Source organism: Squalius cephalus (genome assembly GCF_949319135.1).
Source record: "Squalius cephalus genome assembly, chromosome: 2".
Lineage (NCBI taxonomy): Eukaryota > Metazoa > Chordata > Actinopteri > Cypriniformes > Leuciscidae > Squalius > Squalius cephalus.
In genome coordinates, this window is record NC_137123.1 from 613,898 (window position 1) to 630,326 (window position 16,429).

The 16,429-nt window shown below is 40.1% G+C and overlaps 2 protein-coding genes across 2 annotated transcripts in view; both read left to right on the top strand.

Moving 5' to 3' along the window:
* The window catches only part of LOC307154769 (integrin alpha-M-like), a gene marked incomplete at its 3' end in the record, with an annotated part of 79,544 nt that overhangs the window by 40,845 nt on the left and 22,270 nt on the right, over positions 1-16,429 (top strand). The window lies entirely within an intron of this gene.
* Positions 14,132-14,796, top strand: LOC307154405 (uncharacterized protein). Its single transcript, XM_079864323.1, has 3 exons — positions 14,132-14,304; positions 14,385-14,495; positions 14,587-14,796. Exons 1-3 carry the CDS (start codon positions 14,203-14,205, stop codon positions 14,767-14,769), a joined length of 396 nt encoding a protein of 131 aa, XP_079720449.1. The 5' UTR covers positions 14,132-14,202; the 3' UTR covers positions 14,770-14,796.

Here is a 16,429-nt window from a genome sequence, read left to right on the forward strand (position 1 = left end):
AGTCTAGTTTAATTTGATCAACCAAATTCGTAAAGTTATTCTTAAGGAGAGAACCGAAAGAGTGTGAAATGTTTACACCTAAATAACGAAACCCTGAAGGTGAAAAATTAAAAGGTAGAGTGCTTTTCTGAATTTTTTTAGCCACGTCATTTATGGGGAAACATTCACTTTTGGTAAAGTTTAATTTGTAACCTGAAAAAGAGCCAAAGGTGTCGAGCAAGTGCATAATCTTGTTAGCGCAGCCAACTGGATCCTGTACATACAGCAACAAGTCGTGCATAGAGAGAAACACGATGTTCTGTGCCTCCCCTTTGGATCCCGCGTATAGATGAAGATTCTTTTAAGGCGATCGAAAGTGGCTCAATAGCTAAAGCGAAGAGCAGAGGGGACAGAGGGCAACCCTGCCGTGTCCCACGGGAAAGAGGAAAGAATGACGAACTATCAGCATTAGTTTTAACACTTGCAGAGGGAGCCGAATATAGGAGTCGAATCCAAGAGATAATAATGTGCCCAAAGCCAAACTTTTCTAATACAGTAAATAAATAATTCCATTCCACACGGTCAAATGCTTTTTCAGCATCAAGAGAGATTATCATTTCAGAAGTCTTAGACATAGATGGACTAAAAAGTATATTTAGCAATCGCCGGATATTAGATGACATCTGACGTCCCCTAATAAAGCCGGTCTGATCCTCAGAAATAATATCAGGAAGACATGCATCGATGCGCTTTGCCAGCACCTTCGCTAGAATTTTTATGTCAGCATTCAATAAACTAATAGGTCTATAGCTACTACATAAAGTTGGGTCTTTATTTTTTTTTAATAAAAGGGAGATAGATGCTTGATTTAATGAAGCTGGAAGAAAACCTTGCTCAAATGACTCCACATACATATCAAACAATAAGGGGGCTAACTGCGCTGAGAATTTTTTATAAAAGTCTAAGGGGAAGCCATCCGGCCCTGGAGCCTTGTTACACTGCATGAGACCAATGCAGGTGGTGATTTCATCTAGCCTGAGAGGTAAATCTAAAGTCTCCTCTGTTAATGTATTAATAGTGGGTATATTTAAATTTTGTAGGAAAGACTCCATTAAAGAAGGATCAGAAGGAGGTTGAGAAGAATAAAGACTGGAGGAAAAGGAGGAAAAGACAGAGTTAATTTTTTGAGGGTCAGTAACAAGCTTATTAGAATTGTTATCATAAATCTGTGCGATATAGCGTGAAGCTGACTGATGTTTAAGCTGGGAAGCAAGAAGACGGCCTGCTCTATCCCCATGTTCGTAGTATGTGGCTTTAGTTCTTTTAATTAAGTATTCTGCTTTATTTATTGAAAGCAAATCAAATTCAGTTTGTAACTTTGATCGTTTTAACTTAAGATCAGGTTTGGGATCGTTTGAATACTGTCTATCTATCTCTAAGATTGAACGGACAAGCTCTTGTTGCCGAGATTTTCTAGTCTTGGCTAAGTGAGCACTAAAGGAAATGATTCGGCCACGAATAAACGCTTTGAATGTCTCCCATAGAAGAGAAGCAGACACGGTTTCTGATTTGTTCGTCTCAATGAAAAAAACTATATTTTTAGATAAAAATTCACAAAAGTCAGTTCTTGCAAGAAGCCCTACATCAAATTTCCACTGAGGTCGGCTCTTAAAAGCGGGCAAAAAGGAGATATCTAACATATGCGGGGCATGATCGGAAATAACAATGGCAGAGTAATCTGAAGAAATAACCGAAGAAAGTAGGGCTTTATCAAGGAAGAAATAATCAATCCGAGAGTAAACATGGTGTACACTAGAGAAGAAAGAAAATACCTTATCAGAGGGATGAAAAAAGCGCCAGGGATCTATACAGCCTATTTGATTTGTCAGCGAAATTAGAGACCTAGACATAGCAGAGAGAGAAGATGATTTAGTCGCAGATTTATCAAGATTATTATCAATAACACAGTTAAGGTCCCCTCCAAAAATAAGGCGATGAGTGTCAAGATTTGGTATTTTTGAGAAAAGCATAGACATAAAAGTAGGGTTATCCCAATTTGGGGCATATACGTTTACTAACACTACTGGAGTTTGAAAAAGAGTGCCACTGACGATTACAAAGCGTCCTTCAGGATCTGAAAGTACTTGTTCTGCTAGAAACATGACTCTTTTATGTATCAGAATTGCAGTACCTCTTGATTTGCTATTAAAACTAGAATGAAATATTTGACCCACCCATTGTTTACGAAGTCTGGTGTGATCACATGTACGCAAATGTGTCTCCTGAAGAAACATAATATCAGAGGACAGTGATTTTAGATGGGAAAAAACTCTGGAGCGTTTAATTTGGCCACCCAGCCCACGTACATTCCAAGTAGTGAATCTGATATTGTGTCCAACCCCTCCCCCCTTAGAATTAACAGGAGGTTTGTTCATAAAACTGCAGGACATATTAATCTAAATAGAGTGTAAAAAAAAACAAAACAAAAAAAACAACAACAATGCTTTTTTCTTTTTCTTCTTTAACAGCTTGAACAGGTTAGCATGTGTAAGAGACAACAATAAATGCCAAGTAAGACAAAAGAATCCTCCATCAAACATAACCCCCGAACATACCCAGAACAGAACAAAAACACAAGTATGTTCAAAAATAATAAAAGAAAATCCCTTCTGATACTCGTCCACTTGGACATGGCGAGTTGCCAGAAAAACGTTATCACAACCGATTGTGTAGTGGAGTTGACTCCAACAAACATAAAGATTTTAACATTAATAAGAGAATTCACTCCTGAAAAAGATTGGACAGGGTGCCGTTCAGCAAATGTGCAGAACGAGTGCACATAGCGAAGCTAGTGACTGTAAAATTGACAAGGAAGAATATTTAAAGATTATCTATGACTGTCCAGCACTCACCTCCCCCCCAACATAATATAAAAGAGAAAATAAATAAATAAATAAATAAAATAAAAAAAGTAAATTAATTAAGTAAAATGAAATGTGCATGTGTATAAATATACATAGGCGACATACATACATACACATGCACCCACACACATTGCTCCATGAAGGAGATGAAGAGAAAAAAAAAAAAATTTGTCAATAAAAATCTAGTTTAAGGCATTAGAGAGAGAGAGAGAGAGAGAGAGAGAGAGAGAGAGAGAGAGAGAGAGAGAGAGAGAGAGAGAGAGAGAGAGAGAGAGCTCTAATAATAACCATTATCTGCACACTGTCAGAGATGTAAAGCAGAGATGGATCCTGACTAAATTCAGGCTCAGTGACCACCAGCTGGCCGTAGAGACAGGAAGACTCAGGCAGACATGGCTGCCCAGAGAGGAGCGTATATGTGCTCACTGCTCAACAGGAGAGATAGAAACAGAGATACACTTCCTCTTCAACTGTGAAAAATTCTCTTCACTAAGAGCCTTACACTTTGGAGAAATAGCCAACAAAGTAGTACATTTCCCAATGTTAACTTCAGAAGAGAAGCTGGTAGTCCTCCTAGGAGAAGGGGCAGCAGCCCCACTGGCAGCTAAATATGTTTCTGCCTGCCACAGCCTGAGGGACTCCCCACTATAAGATCACAACATTACACTGGTTTAGGATTGTACAGTCATTATATTGTAAAAGGAACAACAGAGAAAGGGAAAGGGGAAAAGAAAAAAAAGAGGGAAAAAGAAGAAAAACGGTTTATTACATTGTGTTGTATAATTATTATTTTATTTTTTTTTTATTTTTTGTAATGTAGTATTTTGTATGTTTATGACACTGTATACAATATATGTGACACCTACTATATGTATTTCTATTTGTATTTGTATTTTTAATATGTGATATGTATTGTAATGTATTTTCTGTAAACTGCTTTGGCAACAACATGTTTCTTTGTTCATGCCAATAAAGCAAGTTGAATTGAATTGAATTGAATTGAGAGAGAGAGAGAGAGAGAGAGAGAGAGAGAGAGAGAGAGAGAGAGAGAGAGAGAGATGTACTGTATCTCCTTGTCAACGCCGCTCCTCAAAAGTTACTCAGCAAAATTTTGGTGGTAGAATTTTTCTGCTGCCTCAGGAGAGTCAAAATAGTGCTCAGTGTTGTTGTAAGACACGCAAAGTCTGGCCGGGTAAATCATGCCAAAACGAACACCGCGTTTATACAACAGGCCCTTGATGTTGTTGAACGCAGCTCTCCTGTTAGCCACCGAAACGCAAAAGTCCTCATAGAACTTGATTCTGTGTCCCTTGAAAGTAATTTCCTTTGACGATTTCGCGAATTTGAGCACAGCCTCCTTCTCCACGTAACGATGAAATCTCACTATAATCGGACGAGGATTTTGACCAGGGCGCGGTTTGGGCCTTAAACTCCGATGGGCGCGATCAAGCTCCGGTGGAGAGGGAAGAGCGTCGCCCGCGACCTCGGTGAATAATTCTGTCATAAACTGTCTGGTGTCCTTTCCCTCAATATCCTCCGGAAGGCCAACCACACGAATATTCTGCCGTTTGGACCGAGAAACGAGATCTTCCACGTTAGCTCTTAAAGCGACATTCTCCTCCGTCACCGACACCAACTTCGACTGAAGAGTAGAGACCTCCTGTTCGAGATGTGTAATCCTGTCGCTGTGGTCGGATAAGCTAGTTTCCATATCAGTGATTGTAGTCGCTTGAGTCGCCAGGGTAGACCCAATAGAAGCAATGGATGAGTGAATTGACTCCAAAGACGAATTCAACAGCGCGGTGAGTTCACCAGTCATGTTTCTCCTTAGTTTATCAAGTTCGCTCACCAGTGTGTCAGTCGTTAACGGACTTGCGGCGTCGTCCGACATCTTGCCGCTTTCATGCCCAGAATTAGGCGCCTTGGTTTGAGGGTTGATTTTACCACCAGCTCGCGTACCCTTACTCATCAGGAACATGTAACGTTAACAAATGCCAACCGTCGCACTAAAATAGCTAAAAAGCCCCAAATGTAGTGTTATGAGAAAAAAATTTTTTATTTTAGTCAGAGCACTAACACCACGCGTCTCTCCACTACATGGCAAAACCAGAAGTCTCCCCCATCAACACTTCTAACTTGTGAGGAAACTACGGCAGCACTTGGACGAGTAGCAATAATCTCTCCTGGCCAGCTCATTGGCTGGACCTGGCACAATGTTCCCACCACTTGCCGTGGTTGCAGAAAGACATCAAGTTCACCTATGTTAACCATAGGGACTTTAGTGATACCACCTCTCACCGGAACCAGGGATACAGACGCCAACAAGCCAGATGGAAGTGGATTCCCATTATCCAAAGGCTCATAAAGAGCCATAGACAAGAACCCACACTGTGCAGCACAAGTAACTGGGACAAATTGCAAGGAGTTGGCCGGAATGCGGACCACATGTCTACTCCTAACATGTACAGGCCCCCCGCTAAATTCCGACCTACGAGAGCAACCAGTCTGGCAATACTTCATTGCCAATGTCCATGCTGGAACTTCTTTAACCATAGGGAGGTCAAACAACTCTGGGCCATGTTGATTAAACAGCTCCTGAAAACACTCACCTATAACATTAATCCCCAATAGACCTGGCAACCCTGATGTTGAAAGGACCTGAGGAGGGTCCTTTACAATAAGGACACCCTTATTGTGAATGTGTCTACCCAATATAACAAAATCCAACTCCAGATATCCTACGAAAGGAATAGATAGACCGTTAGCAGCCCAAAGCTGCAACCATCCACAATCATTCAACCTTTCCTTACCCCAGGGTTCAAAATGTGCCAGAAAGAAGCTCTCTGTGACAGTGGTTACCATGGAGCCTGTATCCAATAAGCATGGAACGTTAACCCCAACCATATTAACTATGACGGAGGGGCACTTACCCAACAAAGTGGAAGGTCCATTACTAGTGGGGGCATGAGCCACTGAGCCAGGCCCTATCCCTTCTGAACTGTGGCTCATCAGTTCAGAGGGTTGCAGTTTTCCACCTGCCCATTAGGAGGCAATACATTAACATGTGACAAACGAGCCTGTTGATCTCTGAACTGAGTCTGTCCTAATGTACAATTCCGAGCAATATGCCCAGGCTGATTGCATCGCCTACAAATGATAGGGCCAAGCCGCCTAGGATGGCTTCCTACACTCTGAGACTGTAGTTGCCGTAAACTTTGAGTCAGTTTATTAAGTTGTTCCTGCTGGGCCCTCATCCTTCTCTTCAGTTCCGTGAGCTCTGAAACATTAACGTCCGATGGGCCAGAGGAATCTATCTGTCCCTGTACTCTATACTGAAGAGCAGAGGAAGCTGGGACTGAATGACTCCTCTCCCTCATCATCTCATAATGAAATGAGTTAAGGTTCAATTGAACAAAACGTTTGAGCTCCCGCCGCAAGCCACTATCCAGCACATGCTCTACAAACTGGTCTCTAAGTAAAACCACTGAGTTAGTCATACCTCCTGGGGCCTGCTGTACCACCTTATCCATTTATGCAAAAAGGGCAAAGACTCACCCTCAAGCTGTTTACGGGAAAAGAAGATTTGCTGCAGGGCAATATAGGACTGTGAACACCCATAAAGTTCCTTCAAGATGGAAAAGACCTGTTCTGGTGTTTCCCTATCTTCCCTTGCCCTATACTTAATCTCATTCTTGGCAAGACCCTCTAGATGATCAAAAACAAATAAGGTCTGTTCAACCAGAGGCAGATGTCGGACCCGCAAGCAAGCTTGTATCTCCTCCACCCACTCAAACACATTGTCTTCCCCTCTACCACTAAACATACGGCCCCTCCGTTCCCTAGGGACATAGACCGACTACAAAACTACACTGGTGTTCAGGGACAGGCATTAAGCTGGTTCAGATCATACTTATCAGACCGTTACCATTTTGTCTGCGTAAATGGGGAAAAATCGAAGATAACGTCAGTAAACTACGGTGTACCGCAAGGATCTGTGTTAGGCCCTCTGCTATTCTCAATATATATGCTGCCACTTGGTAATATTATAAGAAAACATGGAATTAATTTCCACTGTTATGCTGATGACACTCAATTATATATTTCATCACGACCAGATGAAAACGCTAAATTATCTAAATTAACAGAGTGTGTTAAAGATATAAAATACTGGATGACATGTAATTTTCTGCTATTAAATTCAGATAAAACGGAGGTATTACTTATTAGTCCAAAAAACTGCCCACAAAACCTCTTACAATACAACTTTAATTTAGAAGGGTGTCCTGTTACTTTATCCTCTACAGTAAAAGACCTGGGTGTTATATTAGACCGCAACTTGTCTTTTGAAAATCATATTTCATATGTTACAAGAACAGCCTTTTTCCACCTTAGAAACATTGCTAAGCTACGTAACATGCTATCTGTTTCTGATGCAGAAAAGTTAGTTCATGCATTCATGACTAGATTACTGTAATGCTTTATTAGCTGGTTGTCCTGCATCCTCAATAAACAAGCTACAGTTAGTCCAAAATGCCGCCGCTAGAGTTCTTACTAGATCAAGAAAATACGATCATATAACACCAATTCTGTCGTCTCTACATTGGTTACCTATAAAGTTCCGTATCAATTACAAAGTATTGCTACTGACCTATAAAGCCCTAAATGGTTTAGCTCCCGTGTATTTAACGGAACTTCTATCGCCCTACAATCCATCGCGCTCTTTAAGATCACTAAATTCGAGGCTTCTGGTCATTCCTAGGATATCTAAGTCCACTAAAGGAGGGAGAGCGTTTTCACATTTAGCTCCTAAACTCTGGAATGGCCTTCCTGATATTGTTCGAGGCTCAGACTCGCTGTCCCAGTTTAACCTGTTAAGCTGCAACCCCACTTTTGAAAAATCCCCAGAAATGACATACCCAAACTGAAACAGATACAGTTCATGAACCCTTTGCACTAAAAGCACAAGTATGATCTCATTTGAAAGCTGACACCTGGTAGTTTATTGTAAATGTAGAATTAATTATTGTCATAATGATTTTTTTTTTTTAAATAGCTTCAAAGTTTTGTAAAGTTATTAGAATTTTTTTTTTATGAAACATATTAATGAAAATAAAATTGAAGTTGGCACTGGAGCAATCTAGAAATGCACTACAGCTAAAGCCACATGTCTGACCATGTTATATTTAAAATATGAAGATAATAAGTCTAAAACTCTGTATTTAGTTAAATGTTTTTCAAGATCATGTCATGACTTTATTTTGATTAGGCTACTCTAAAAATGCTACTGATGTTTAGTCGTCGTCTAAGCATCCATTCAGTCTTTTGTCTCTATTGTTTTGTGGTGCAAACGAGCCCCATTCAGTCTCAGTCTCCCCCTGCACACATTCACACTTCTCCAGACTGGTTATGGCTCGAAATATGCATTTCTTTTGTCTGCATTATAGTTACTAACGACTGGCTATTCACAGGGTTTTAATCCCTAATTTCTTTTATCAAAGTTCTCACTTCACATTTGAAGTGCACTAAATAGTGGTCAAATGCACTAAAACATATCAGTAAGCATTCTTATTTAGAACAAAATTCATAAAAGAATAACCCCTGGTGGCAGGTGCACCTGGGCTAGCTAGCATGTTAGCTTAGCACACCATCAATACACGACCATTTATGAGATTAAAACCATGTTTGTGCTCCAAACTTACTTCATAACGCAATCGAGTGTTTTAAATAATCTACTGTGATATAATTTGGCTATAGATAAAAAAAAAATCAGACAGAAAACATTATTTATAGTTTTATGCACGATGATAAAGTCTATATCGATTAGCATTACATTATAAATATAATATAAAATATAAAATACCTGGCATGGCTTGAAGAACACAGGCAAATCGAATATCATAGCAAACATGTTTATTGTCTTCAAAACATATTTTATCTGCATATTACAGCGATCTCTGTAGCTTTGTGTGTAGCAGTGACGTCCTGGAATGTCACATGATTATGGCTCTTCTTCATGTCCCATTATATGGATTATTTTTTGTGCATATAGCGCCCTCAGGCTATTGGTATGACGTGAAAACACTGCACATCTCAGTAAGAAGCGATCATAATGATTACATCGACGCATTTGGGTATAAATTCAATAAATATTATTCCTGTCTTTAGAAATATGACGTGAATCTATGAGAATATATCAATATTTCTCCAAGTTTGCACATTTTTGAGCTAAAAGCCCTGAAGGACGTTGTTTTGTGTATCGCTGTCATGACGACAGCACGGGAGTTTTTTATGAATGAAAGCGGCTGACGTGCATAATTCATATTAAAGGTATCGACTCATTTTTTCATTTCATAACTCCTGACACAAATTAAGACATAACTGTCACTATAAGTTTCTCAGAATACAATAGTGGTCAAATACTGAAACTTGAGTATTATATCTTTTTAATGATGTATAGTTTGTCAAGGTATAACATTAAATCTGATAGTAACTTTGAACTATATAAATAAAAAAACGCTTCAGTGCGCCCACGCACTGGTGAAGCTTAACAGGTTAAAACTAGATTAAAGACGCATCTATTCAGCCAGGCATTCACATAATACTTACATTTTATACTACAGTTGAATCAGATTGAATGCATTAATATTGCGAACAGCAGCTACGCTAATTATTTCCCATATGCTTTTCTGTTGTTATCTCGGGACGCTAGTCCCGAGGTAAATACAGATCGTCAGCTCCAGTTTGTATCCAGCCTCTCATGGAAACTACAGATTCTCCAACACCCGTGCAGAGACGACTCGGCGCCTGTGAAGAGACGACTCGACGCTGGCGATGTTTATGCCCTAAATCAATACATGATTAACTAACTGTATTTCTCAATGTACATTTCTGAAATGCACTTTCTGTAAAGCTGCTTTGAAACAATATGTATTGTGAAAAGCGCTATACAAATAAATTTGAATTGAATTGAATTGAATAGACCACTCGTTCAACTATGGGGCTAGGGGCAGGTAGGACATTCACAGTTGAGGGGCCCGCAGCTCCCATAGCCTGGTCTGCTTGTTGTTGGTGCAACCGCTCATTTTCTCCCCTCAATGACTGCACCTGTCTTCGCAACTCCTCCAATTCAACCTCCATGTCTACAAGCTTCCCCTCACCAAAAAGAAAAAAAAGAAAGAAAAAGAAAAAAGGGAAAACAGAAACCTTACCACTTAACCCAAGTTTCCTCCACTACCACACTCCTGTCTGCATCTTACCAGCTGCTGCTTTGCTGTAAAGGAAACACACCACAAAATAACACACACAAAAAAAATATATATATATTTTTTACTCTCTGTGGCAGTCTCTCCTTGTCACTTCAATCCTGCCGACTACGCCACTTGTGACCATATGACTGGATCAACTTACACTAATAAGGCCCGTACCAAATTTTCAAGCCTCCCCAAACAGGCTTTCCACTAAAGGAAAAGGACGAGCAGAGACAAAACCACAGATTACAATTTTATTTATCAAGTAGTTACTAAAAACACATTGAGCTCAACAATAATAAAATCACTTTAATCAATGTGAATGAATCAGCCCAATGGGCTTCGTTTTTTTAGTCGGTTCACATGGGCCGGCCACCCATACACTGGCCAAACACACAAAAAGAAAAAAAAGAAAAAAAAAAAATACTAACAAAAGAAAAATTCACAAAAAAAGAACTAAACAAGTTGGTTTCTTTCTTTGATATTAGGTGTATAAAACATTTCACTGCTCAAATAATACAACCAAAGTCAAAATAGAACAAAAAAAGAGAATTAATCTGCTCCGTAATTGAGCAGTATCAATGTAACACAAGACAAAGAAATTATACAACCAAACCAAATAACAAAATAAACTAAATTAATTAATTAATAAACAAAACCTAATAATAATAATTATAATAATAATAATAATAATAATAATAATAATAAAATAAAGCAAACCAAAAAGAAACAAAAGAATTTCAATTCAACTCCATTGCACACAGACAACGAATAAACACAAATCAATAAAATTACACCAGCGAAGTGAGCGAACACCAGGTGGCTCCAGAATCAAAGGCCACGGCTTTAGCGCATCCAACGTGAGCGTTGTACAGGCAATAGCGAGGACGTTCAATGCAATCGCGAGCGTTCAATGCAATCATGAGCGTTCAAGGCAAAAATCCCGCGTCCCAAACTGGAAACGCTATTTAAGCCGCAGCAAAGCAGCAGCTGGCAACTTCTGCAAAACAAATAGACATTTTCGTTTGCTTTCTTCTCCCTCCCCACTCCTCTCACATTTATAATCACACAAACAGGGTAAGGGAAAAACAAAATTACCTTTCACGTGTATGACACTCACATATTCACTAACAATGCCTGGACGCACCCGACTAATCTAAAATTACACCAAACAAGCACATTATTCAAACATGTGAATTAAGTTAAATTCCCACGAACACTCATATTCTAAGTTTATAATTCCCTCCCATCTATGAGCCTCCATTTAACAAAACCTACCTTTCCCGAGGAGTGAAGGAGATACAAGACCTACACAAACAGGTCACATCGGTACAATGTCATGAGGAAACTACTCTCACCTGTGTCTTTATAGCTACGTGATTACCTGACATACCCACCCACTTTATGCAATCCGTACGCTATTTTTAAAGGGGCCACGCAGACTATTGTTAAAGGTCCCGTTCTTCGTGATCCCATGTTTCAAACTTTAGTTAGTGTGTAATGTTGTTGTTAGAGTATAAATAATATCTGTAAAATTATAAAGCTCAAAGTTCAATGCCAAGCGAGATATTTTATTTAACAGAAGTCGCCTACAGTGAACGGCCCGTTTGGACTACACCCCTCTACTTCCTTCTTTAATGACGTCACTAGAACCGTTTTTTGACTAACCTGCGCCCACAGGAATGCTCCCTCAACTCTACCGAAATTCGTTTATGTACTTGCGCACTTCTAATAACTTACTGTGTTTACTCAGCTCTTACGGTGATTTTCTGAAGTAAAACTGACGCTTCATCTTTTGTGTTATGTACAATAAACTTTATTAAACTCATCAGCATATGTTTGATCATCATTCAGACAGCAGACTTGTAGGCTATTAATAAATAATGGATACATACAAGCAGATGACAAATACGTTATAGGCTAATAACCGAAATTAAACTACTAAACTATACCTGTTTCATCTCTATACAGCACTCTGACTCTGTAGGCATTATTGTCCGACTCGAACTGAACACCGTTACTGAGAGTTTCTGATATTATCATCATTCCGTGAGATGAAATTGTCCTGAGAGACTGAGCGCGAGCTCATGAAGCTCCGCCCCCTGTGTCGTCCAGCAGCAGCTCATTTGTATTTAAAGGGCACACACTAAAACAGCGCGTTTTTCTGAGCCCCAAAAAATGACAATTTAAACTGTAAAAAATGATCTGTTTGGTATTTTGAGCTAAAACTTCACATACACACTCTGGGGACATCAGAGACTTATTTTACATCTTGTGAAAAGGGGCATAATACGGGACCTTTAAAGGGGCAATCCCACTACATATACGATGTTTAATAGGGAGCCAGTGCAGTGTTGACAGAACCGGGCTAATATGGTCATACTTCCTGGTTCTGGTAAGAACTCGAGCTGCTGCGTTTTGAACCAGCTGTAGTTTGTTTATTAAAGGAGAACTCCGGTCATTTTTAACATTGAGCTAATTTTTTTGTAAATTTGGAGTGCTGTCAATACAGAGAACAACGACAAAAATCGGTGTTGCCTACACCGTGTTATCCTCTTTTTAAAATTTGCACCCTGTTGACTTCAATGGGGCAAGTTTTAAACCTGCTTTTAGCCTCTTAACATCCTTGATGTGTCATTACAAGTGCACAGCCATGTGAGTGATTCCTTCAGAGTGAACCCTTAACATCCAGGGACGTTGTTAGGCCTATTTTAGGGGGGCTGAAGCTACCCCAAAATGTTCCTAAGCCCCCCTAAATGATAATAAGAACAACAATAACAATTCGATTTATCAATAACCATATCCTCATTCATATTTAGACGCAACAAATGATATCCAGCTACAAAAAATAGCCGAAAAGTCGGAAGTTGGACAGAAGTACAAAGAGAGCTGCCAACTGTCACGCATTCACAGTGAGACACACGCGATTGACACTTTCCACACGCTCTCACGCCACACATCCATTTTCTCACGCACAGAAGAATCAAGAAGCAAAGAGGACACGGAGACCAACAGACTAGACAGAGCAGGTTACTTATGATATAAAAGAATCTCAACTCTCAGATTCTGTCAATTTTATTACGAAATCAAACAATAAATACCGTTTTGGCGCTTGTAAATGTTACGTGACAGATCCCTAGCGCACGTGAACCGATCATCTCTACTAGCTAATAGTAAAAAAACACGAACACTGTTGAAAGATACAGTAGTAGGCTACAACTTTCCGAAATGTATATTCCTCATACATAATATCGATCAATCAGTGTTTTTATCAGCGTGAAGAGGTAGCTTAGAAAGTAGCTTAGTCAGTAGCTGAGTAACTGTGTCTAAAGTGCTGGAAAAGAGAGAGTCAGTAGTTTCTTTTGCAACATCGAGTTCTTCTAAGCTATCCGGGATGCTGAGGAGATGAAACTGATCAGGAAGGTTATTTAAAAAGCAATATTCATTAAACATGTTTCGAACAACATGAGGCTGAATAAACGATGACAGAATGATCATTTTTGGGTGAACAATCCCTTTAAGATCCGATCTCAAGCAGTCACAGTAAACGCATCTTCTGTCTGCTGGATTCATCTCTGTTTAGTTCAGTTGATTCTCTAGTTCATTGGTGTCAGTGTTTCAGTTCTCAGTGTTGTGTCGATGTTTCAGGACGGTCACTGCGGGAAGTTCAAGTGTGGTCAGTTTGATCTGCAGAAAGCTTCAGTTGTTCACTTCATCCTGACGGCAGACGCAGCTCTCCAGAACGTGAAGGAATACGAGAGCGTGAGTGACGAACACAGACAAACACCAGTTTAAGATGGACTAACTCTGAAATCAGACTTTGTTTCTTCTTCTGTAGAAATACTCCTTCTGCGAGTTCAGAGAGGATTCTGTCTTGGACATCAGCGCCGAGCTCCACTACAACAGAAGCCGCTACAACCAGACGTCCACCGGCCTGAAGGTGATGAGTGAAAGATATCTGTACCTTTGCCGTAACTGATGTTGTGCTTGTGCTGATCAGCGCGTGATTGTCAGTGTCGGCCTGAACTCACACCACAGACCTGCAGGAGTCCATGACTGACGGCACTCTTACAGTATTACAGATACAGACACTGTTCCGTCATATTTCTAACTATTTCTTCTTCACTCTGCAGGACGACCCTCACACATCACAGGTATCTCACTCCTTCATCCATCATTTAAAGATGATCAACGTTTGTACAGTTGGTGATGAGTTTCTCTCTGTTCCTCTCAGATTGCAGTGAAGGCGGAGTTTGTCGTTCCACCCAGTCTAATGCTGATGGTGTGTACTGGTGCAGGGGGCGGGGTCTTCCTGCTCATTATCATATTGATCCTGCTGCTGAAGGTAAGAACCAATCAGATCACCTCACACCTGATGTCAACATTCACCTCTCAAATCCTCAAGCCAATCTGTTCATCTGTGTGTTTGTGTGTAGTGCGGGTTTTTCAAACGAAAGCGTCCTGAAGAGTTAATGGAATACTTAGAGGATGAAGATCTAACTGCGGTTGAAGACCCTCTTTTCATGAACATGAATGCTAATGAAAACAGAGGAGTCAGTGAGAACGGCAGCGCAGAGGAAGAGAATCCCAGTCCTGAACCTCCAAACACTGACAAATAAAACCACAGTTTATTTTCAGCAAGTAAATGAAGGTGAAGATGTTTGTATGGAAGGATATGAATATTGTTAACAATGCTTAATTTTCTAGTTGTATGATTCTGTTTTCTTGAGGATTATTGTGTGTTCAGTATGTTTAGTTTAATGATCTTCAGCTTGTGATGTAAAGCTGGTCCTCATCTTGTTATTCTAAGTATTGATATTTTTGGAAAAAAAGAGAAATTAATATTCAATAATTTTACAAATAAATTAGTTCATAATATGTGATATTGGTGGATCTGTTTATTGTTAGACTGATGTTTTTGAAACCAAGAATAAACAAGAATAAAATTTCTACAAACCTCACAACATTTGTTAGCCGGGAAGTTCTGTCTGGACTTGATCCGTTGTGGAGCAACTATGCTCGAACCAGAGCTGTTCAGACCAATCAAATTGTCAGGGCGGGCTTTATACGATGATGGACAGATGATCAACAGGAACATAATCATCCACGTCACCAAAGAGCGCTTGGGTTGAAGAAAGATGGCTGCCGCTGGAGAACTGAGATGTGTAGATTCCACCATCGCATCTGTTATAGAAGATATCGACAGCGCATTCATTTTAAAAGAGGAAAAGAGAACCGCGATCAAGGCGATCGGAAAGATGAATGAAGAACATACGTCACTTACTCCGTTGCTCTGAATGGTTGTAGGTCTATCCAATTGAGTGCAGAGGCATTTTCTTTCCTGGTTCGGTTGAAACACCCCATAATCACAGCCCAATGGAGCAGATCAGACTCATTCAACATTCCTAACATTCTGACTAGAATCTGAGTATGACGACGTCAGGCTAGACATTTGTTGTAACAACTGAAAAAAAGAGCACAGTCTGCTACAATCCAAAAATCTGTGAAACTGTTTCCCTCTGCAAACAAAAAGGACAATCTTCCCTTACATTGGGATTAAAAACAGAAATAAAAACATTGACAGCCACAATACCATGTAGGATTCTCCACTGTAAGTCTCCTACCCTTTTTTGTCAACGGTGGTTTGTATATCGCTCTCCATACCGTTCTCACCTTATTGTCAAGCCCTAGATGAGCTCAGGAATCTGGAAAAAGAGACAATGCAGGAAAAGAATCATCAACTGGTTGACAGTGTCCAAACAATATTCATTTAACAAGGATAATTTAGTCTTTGTAAGTTTGCACTTCCAAGTGTTGAGCAATTGATTTATGAACCTGATCGATCTAACTCCCACATGAGAGGCTAGACCTGCAGTGTCGATCAAATTAGGTCCACACAGATAAACCACGTCTCAGTGTAACAGTCGCAGCCGCACAGAACCACTGCATCACGAAGGGTCCTGTTAGGTGTTCTACGTTGAAGTGAGTGCCATGCACCACTGGCTCTTTCAACAACCATGCCTGATTCACAGCTTGCCACTCTCTCTTTATGGAACATCCCCCACACAGTGAACAGTCCATGGTAAAACTTTGGGAGTTGCACAGTTTTTTAGCTCTCAGGTCCATTAAAAACAAAGGCTCAGCAAGACCCAAATTCCCGCCTCGGATCACTATGGTTCTAGCTAAGGGTCTCCATACAAGGTCTGCGGGCCCAACAAGGAGCCTCAGGAAAAACTGGAGTCGGAAAGCAGTGCCCCTACTGGCAAGATGAATGAGGGT